The sequence below is a fragment of the Ostrinia nubilalis genome, chromosome 12, assembly GCF_963855985.1.
Source record: "Ostrinia nubilalis chromosome 12, ilOstNubi1.1, whole genome shotgun sequence".
Lineage (NCBI taxonomy): Eukaryota > Metazoa > Arthropoda > Insecta > Lepidoptera > Crambidae > Ostrinia > Ostrinia nubilalis.
This window is the reverse complement of record NC_087099.1, coordinates 1,461,101-1,468,860: the sequence shown is the minus strand read 5'-3', so window position 1 is coordinate 1,468,860 and position 7,760 is coordinate 1,461,101. Positions and strand designations below refer to the sequence as shown.

At 33.6% G+C, this 7,760-nt stretch overlaps 1 protein-coding gene across 1 annotated transcript; it reads right to left on the bottom strand.

Moving 5' to 3' along the window:
• Positions 1-1,466: 1,466 nt before the first annotated feature.
• LOC135076763 (mitochondrial pyruvate carrier 1) lies at positions 1,467-6,747 on the bottom strand. Its single transcript, XM_063971185.1, has 4 exons — positions 6,642-6,747; positions 6,269-6,341; positions 5,753-5,853; positions 1,467-3,294 (listed from the first exon to the last, which is right to left on the bottom strand). The coding sequence occupies exons 2-4, from the start codon at positions 6,334-6,336 to the stop codon at positions 3,101-3,103; spliced, it is 363 nt and encodes a 120-aa protein (XP_063827255.1). The 5' UTR covers positions 6,337-6,341; positions 6,642-6,747; the 3' UTR covers positions 1,467-3,100.
• Between the last annotated feature and the right edge of the window lie 1,013 nt (positions 6,748-7,760).

The following is a 7,760-nucleotide window of genomic DNA, read 5'->3' as shown; positions in this document are numbered from 1 at the left end:
GTAAAGTAGTTTGACAGATTTTTGAAGTTTGTCTAAGTTAAAGTAAGATGGTGGAACCATTGGGTGGAACTCAGCCTTTAACAAAAAGATACGGTTATGATAAAGAACAAGAGATAATGTGGTTAATTATGTAGATTATAAAAAATACACCAACCTGGAGACAATCCTTCGCATGAGGGTCGCAGGGTCAATCCAACAGCACGAGCAAGTTCAAATGGCGACGGACGATTTCACTGCACTTTGAAATAAAGTTCACGCACTGCGCACAATACCTAATTGTTTATAGTTCTCACAAATCCATATTCCACAAAACATGACAGTATTTTTAATTAATTATTGAAGAGCGAGCGTAAAAAATGTCAATTTCATGCCATGTTTTTCCAGACTACTATTGTCATGGGCACTGCGCGCAAGCGCATCGGACCAATCACACTGCAGTTTCATAGTAAACTTCGTGCTCTCATGGTTGTTGTTCCTTTTTCAAATTATGGGCAAAGTAACTTGAATACCACAAATCAATCAATTGACGTACTTTTTTACCTACATTGCGGTTCTTCCATACTTTTTATGGAAAAAATTCCACAGTATTTCAATTTATTATTATACTACTTAGGTACTTAATACTTTAATTATTTATCCACCATAGTTTCTTGTTTCCTTACCAGTTAAGTAAATTAATGTGAGCTCAATATCCATAAAGCTAAATTAAAATAAAGATACTTCTAAAATGGGAAAATACGGTCGAACAAACGCAAACTTTACGTTTATTTACAAAAATTTCCCCAGTTCTAAGTAGAACGTTTCACTTTGTAAGGGACGTGGCCAAAGAAAGACTATACTTACTATAGAATACTGAGCCACAATGCGCGCGCGCTATTGTTTCACGGGACATTGTTTACACGGCTTGGTTCGCGATGCACTTGAGTTTATTTTCATTTAACTTTAATTTAATTTTGTGGCATGCAACTTAATCAAGTGCAACTAAAAGAATTAAAGTACTTCGTCTTATCTCCTTTATTTTGAGTCTAATTTGTAGTGTGCTATAAAATGGACTTAACCAATCCAGAGACTGAACTCCGTTCTGAATTATACATCCACACAGCAGTTCTTTACTAAACATTCATCATCATCATCATCATCATCATCAACAGCCCTTTACAGCCCTCTGCTGGACTATGAGCCTCCTCTACTTTAGTGAAGGTTTTGCCATAATCTCCACGCTTGGCAGACGGATTGGAGATCGCAGTTAAAAGATTAATGTATCAGAGATAGCTGCTGCCCGTTTTGTTTAATAAAAAACAAAGCAACGGTAAATTAAAGGCTGCGTTTCCACCAGAGATGAGCGAGGATGCGTAGCGAGGAATGTGTTTTTAAATACCCAATAGGAACGCTTCATTTACCTCGCCTTTGATGGGAATGTAGCCTTACGATAATGGTACGTAGATACAAAAAATAAAACACACCAAAACAGATCAACAACGGAGTATAATCGCAATAAATATTCAAAAAATATACCCTTTACATTATAACGTAATAATATGATTCTATACAACTGATAGGCGTTGCTTAAACCTACATTTGTACAGGCGGGTAACACAGGCCAATACTTTGACACGGAAGAAAAGTCTACTTAGAACTACATACTTTAAATTGCGCTAGATTGGCTTGTATGTGGTTTAATGTCAACTATTTAAATTGTCCTAATGTGAGTATCTATTTGTTTTGATTTTAATTCGTACCATTATTTTTAAACAATGAAATAAGTATAGTACTACCATTCATTTTATGAACCTCACAGATCAGATAAAAATCTACTCGTATACAAATATTATTGCCTACTACTATCATAACAATATACAAAATTAATAATAAATGTGTAACAAAAAATATAACAGTTAATAATATGTGATTTTTGCGATTTCTATAATTAGTTAAAATGTTCGTTTCAAAACGCTTATAAATATGGTACAGATTAAAATCAGTATGCGTTACTTTATATTTATCGTCAACCGAACTTTAAAAAGAGATGAAGTGTAGCCTTTCATAACTATGACCTTCACCAGTCACACTGTAATACCAATAAAGCACTTTAACTATAATAACCATACTTATACAAAACAAGCCAGCACTCATCTCTTTGTAGAGATCGTGCCGATATTTACTGTAGTTACATTATCTACATAAAACGATTCCTTGAATATGTACATGCAAGGAAATAATTAGCATTCTAGCTATTCATATCACAGTTCATGATATTAGTACGTATATTCTCTCTAACTTTAACCCCAGTAAAATATTTGAGCTACATCTGTCGATTAATATTTTATAACAAACACAAAGAATAAAAAATATCTCGTCGCCAATACATCGGCAACTACCACACCACAAAATGACAGTTGGTTTTAAAACCTTAAACGTATACACAATGTATATCTTTCCCAATTAACTATCGACATTATACCGTTATGGCATAAAGTTGAAAATGTATAATTTATTCGTCATTGGTTACCTGACCTGTTGGCGACTACATAACATTCTGAAAGATGTAGCTCATTCCTTGCATTTACAGAAATCTGAAATCTTTCAGATGTCAATTGGCAGTTACCCCAAAATCAGTTTATATTACAGACGTGAAAATACACAAACTTGATCTAGGTAATTAATCTTATAATAAGAAGGCAAGCAATAAATGGTGTCCACATTTATGAAATAATAAATGTATCATATACTTTGAAAATTAATGTAAGTAGGAAGGCTATCACAACCTAAAAATGCTTTTTAAAAGCCTACTTACAAAAATAAATGAGTTTTATGAGTTTTTAAAACTCAACTAAAATCTCAGAATCAAAACACAGCTCCAATTGGTCGATGAGTGACGTATCGACCAATCAGAGCAGTTTGCTTCAACTCCGCCCATTTCTTTATAAGAATAATGCCCGTTTTCACCACCATTCCTTAAATTTTAAGTGACTCCTATGGTAACATATAACAGGGATTTTGTTTTCATAGGGGTCACTTAAAAATTGGGATTGTTGGTGAAAACGGCATAGGTCTTTTTTACGTCACGTCTATACTATAAACCGATTAGTCTGTCTTAACATTACTTCTTCTCAGGTTCTGGCGCCTTCGGTTCGATGACCGCGGGTTTGTCCTGCAGATAGTGGTGGTTGACGAAGCGAGCGCCTTGCGTGAGCTGCGCGCATTCGTTTGTGAAATGGCAAGCGAACAAGAGCAGGTTGCGTGGTTGAACCCTCCAGGCGAATCGCATAAACATCAACGAGTAAAGGGATAGAGCTGGAAGAGATATTAATCGGTTATTGACATCTGGCTCTAAGGCACAGAACAGACGGTGAAACGCAACTGCAACGAAACTGCAACTGCTAGTTACTTTTGAGTTGCATCTAACTTTCTGCCATAGCGTCCGTTGAGAGACCACACATGACGCGACCAGTTTGAAACTTTCAGTTTCAGTTTCATTCATCAGAATCGTCAGAAAGTTGCAGTTGCGTTTCACCGTCTGTTCTGGGCCTAAGTCTCACTTCTTCAGGGATTATTGAGAAATTGAGACAACGGAAGAGTTATCCGATGATCACTCGATATGAGTTATGATCTCAGACCCTATATCTAAGTGTCACCTCAGCGAATATTGAAAAATTGAAGTGACAAAAAGGGAGAGGAGATGCGATCAAACGATCCCAATGGATTGAGTGCACTATAAGTATCAGGACATGCCTCACAAAAAGTATTATAAAGCGTCATCAGTTTATAGAAGTCCACCTATTATTGCTGCTACAAAATATTTGTTTAATTAGGGTATAACATACTTACTGGTAGCTTACCTAAAATTACACATTATTGTCTAAATATCAAGTGATATGATTATTGTAGCTGTAATAAGCAATATTACTACTGCTTACATTGTTTTTAGTAGCTTAATGCTAAACAAAAGTGTGAATTGTTAACATAGTCCTGCTAACAATATTGAGTTCATCAACCTTCACATTTCCAGTTATAACCCAATTCTTCTTGATAATGAGATTTTATAACGTAATTACATTCACAGACAGACAGTAATGATGATAAAATTTAATACCATTATCTAATATTGTAAAAGTGTTACTATTATAAAAGTGTTATCATCTGGGTGTGCCATTGAGTTGTGTGTATATTTCTACCTCTTTACAGTTCCTACTTGTTAGTAATAAATAAATATGATGAATTTATTAACTTTTTCAGCATCAGAGTACTTAAATCTATATAAATAAAAATGAATTGGTGTTTGTTAGTCTGATTAAAACTCGAGAACAGCTGGGCCGATTGAGCTGATTTTGGTTTTAAAATGTTTGCCGTAGTGCAGGGTAGGTCTAAACGGTGAGCAAATAAGGAAAAATTGCGATGGCTTATTTATTGCCTTTAAGGCGGAACAAAGTTTGCCGGGTCAGCTAATAGTAAATAAAATTATACCGTTTTATAATGCTGTATTACTGATTTACTGCCAAACTCATAAAGAGTCATACAACAAGATATCACCGGATTTAACACTTAAAACCTATCATGATAAGATAAAAAGTAATGGCACTCGGAGATATTTATGAAGCAAGTATCTTAGAATAGACAAATTACTTTATGGTATTGCAGGCAGAAGTAACCTACATTGATTTAAAAACACTGGCATCTTAACCCTTAACTGGTATCGTGGGGGCCGCGCGGCCCCCACGCATGACGTTTTCTATGATTTCTAAGAAGCTATGCATCGTGGGCAGCCAAAATTTTTGGTATTCTCATTACGGCGCTACTCGCGTCTGGAGCAGGTGTTTCAGCACTGCATCATTCACCAGGACGAAGATATGCATGTGTTGGGGTCCACGCGGCCCCCACAATACCAGTTACGTTAGTTTTTTTTTCATGGCAATTTTTATTTGTTTTTTGTTTTTTTGCGGTATTGATGGCTTATAAGTGATAAGACAATAGAAGATACCTAGAACGAAGTTTTTGATTCCAAATTAGTGATTAGTAGCATGTCAGAAGAAAGATATAGTGACAATAAAATTATAGGTCATTGTGTAGAGCCGATAACTAATATTCGGTCGATAATGAGGATATTGATTCTGATTTTCAAGTTTTATCTTCAGAGAGTGAAAATGAAGATGTTGTAGGACCTAGTCAATCCATCTACTATGAAAACATAAATACAAGTGGTCTGAAAATCCACCAGCACCTGCTGATGTTTGTCAACATAATATTTATGTTTTTATTTTTATAAAATGCTTATTATTTTTATTAAACATTACATTAAAGCATTATTTATTATTAAGTTCACATTATTATGGATTAATTAAAATAATAATATTTTTGGTTATAACTTTCTAAACGATAGGTTTCATAGATATTTGTAACGTTAAAAAATATTACGTAAAAAGTTGTTACTATTATGTAATGTCTTGAAGTATATAAGTAAGAAGATTTAATACAATAAAAACTAAATGATTACATAGAACAAGCCTGATATATATCATTTATAAGCATTAATTCAAGTATATAGGTAAAACATGCTTGCTATAAGCAAACATAGTATGGGGGCCGCGCGGCCCCCACGATACCAGTTACGTATGTCCAATTTACGATACCAGTTAAGGGTTAAGTAAACACACTAACTTAAAAACACTGGCTCTATTTTGCAACAGTCTGATATGTTAATCTACTGTTATGTGAATTTTTGATCTTTGAAAAAAATAATAATTAAATTATTTACCAAATGTCATTTTTCCACTAATGAAGCTGGGGTCCTTTCTCGTGTCAGCAATCGCAGCCAGAGGAATTCCCCAATTTGCTACTGGACCCCAAAAATGTGTGCTGAAATTTTAAAAAATACATTTTTATCCGATTTCTATAAAATTGTAACTTAATTTTGATTAAATGCACATAGGTTCAAAGTTTGTTTATACAGTCTTGAATATTATATGTAATTTAATTAAAAATAGTTTAAGACATGTTATTAAAACTGATAAACAGTGATAGGTATATACTTCTTTCCTGTTAAAGTAGGAATTCACGAGATAATATTGTATGACCTCTAAAGTGACCCAAGAGTAGGTAATAATATGCTAGAATAAACATTATAAAATTTTCTTTACCAGAAAAAGTAATAGCTTTATTAACTATTTTATATCATTTTATAAATTAAGTTATTTTTTTATTTTAATGTCTTAGTTGCTTCAGTGTCTGGAAATTTTAATGAGTCTAGTTATAAATGAATAAAATATCTTACCTCATTAAATACTCTCTAAATTCTTTGCTTTTTAGTGAATCTAACATTTTTCTCACAACAGCACTCATTTTTCCTGGAAAAATATAGTTTAATTATGATAATAAAACGATTCGAAGTAGTACCCTTCCTCGAGTATTCTATCACCCAGAAGAAAAACAATACAGTAAGTTGTTCGTTATGATGTAAATTTATTTAGACTGGATATAACACGCTCTCCGCATAATCTAGATGGTCTGGTTTTATAGAGTAAGCTAATAATCTTTGAATAAATTACGTGGTTATTCCATTTACTTCATGTCAAGGTTAGAATCACGTAACCTAAAAATATACAAAACAATGACTGAAAAATACATGAAATACTTGATTTACTTACTTGTTTGAGATTTCCTTTAGTCTTAAAAATCTACAACTAATTTATTTCGGTCAAAGATCGACCTTTCCGTGTATTTTTTACTCTTGCTCTTGTCACTTGTGCAATGTCACTGTCACTGATAAATGATAAGCAAACGTCAGCTATTTACCGACTCATTCAAATCCAATTAATTATTATTGTATCGGATAGCTACTTTTTTATTAAATAAATTACTCAATATCTAGCTAAAATAATAAGATAATAAATGAACTGTATTAAAGTTTATCTTCTTTCAAACTCATAAACTCCTATCACTTCGCAAGTTCGCTTCACCCAATGAAGATGCGTTCACGTTATTTACACAAATGACATCCATGCCATTTTTAAAATTCAAATACAGCTTTGCAGCATACCTCAGAAATATGCTCAGAAATAATTAAAACCACATCCTTCCTCTTCCACAATAACAAGATGCAACCAAAAATGATTACCAGAAGAAAAGGAAATGTGTAAAAGCCTTCACAGGAAGGCGGAAGATGGGTTTTTTCCGCATCCTAGTGATCACATACATGCTCGTATACATAACCCTCTACTTCGGCTTGGTGGGAGCGCTGGTTTACGTCCGAAGCATTTTTGTGCGGGATAATAAGTACGTAAAACTTTTTAAAAGCTCAGTCGTCAAACGGAATTTTCTAACGCTCCCGCTCGCTCTTCCCTTATCGCTGTATTTATTAAGCTACCCTAGTTTCATTGATAGGGTTTGGTGGCACATATGGCACATATCACAGATGAAGTTGTTCGTATTTCTAAGATACTACAGGATCACCCATTCCCATTATAAAACCTAATCACATGTTAAAAGTAAGTAATAAAAATAATTATTTTTTCAGCCTTTCAGAACTGTATACACAAGAGTGATTAAAAGACAAGAAATATCATCCACAATTATTTAATTACAAAATTAATCTTACAAAACTTGTAAAGGCACTAATATGGACGGCATTCATCAGTCAACTTCAAGTTTGTGCTAGTCTATACAGTCAAACTACGAAACATGAGATTCACAAGACATAAATGATAAACTTAAAACTAACAAAATGATCCATTAGATCTAAAGCTGCCAGAACTGTCTATACTTCT

Excerpts from the sequence above, each read along its gene's own strand:
- LOC135076763 (XM_063971185.1), bottom strand. The coding sequence starts at position 6,336 with ATGAGTGCTGTTGTGAGAAAAATGTTAGATTCACTAAAAAGCAAAGAA. Across the intron at positions 5,854-6,268 it reads TTTAGAGAGTATTTAATGAG|CACACATTTTTGGGGTCCAG; the intron begins GTAAGATATTTT and ends TTAAAATTTCAG. Across the intron at positions 3,295-5,752 it reads TAGTGGAAAAATGACATTTG|CTCTATCCCTTTACTCGTTG; the intron begins GTAAATAATTTA and ends TATCTCTTCCAG.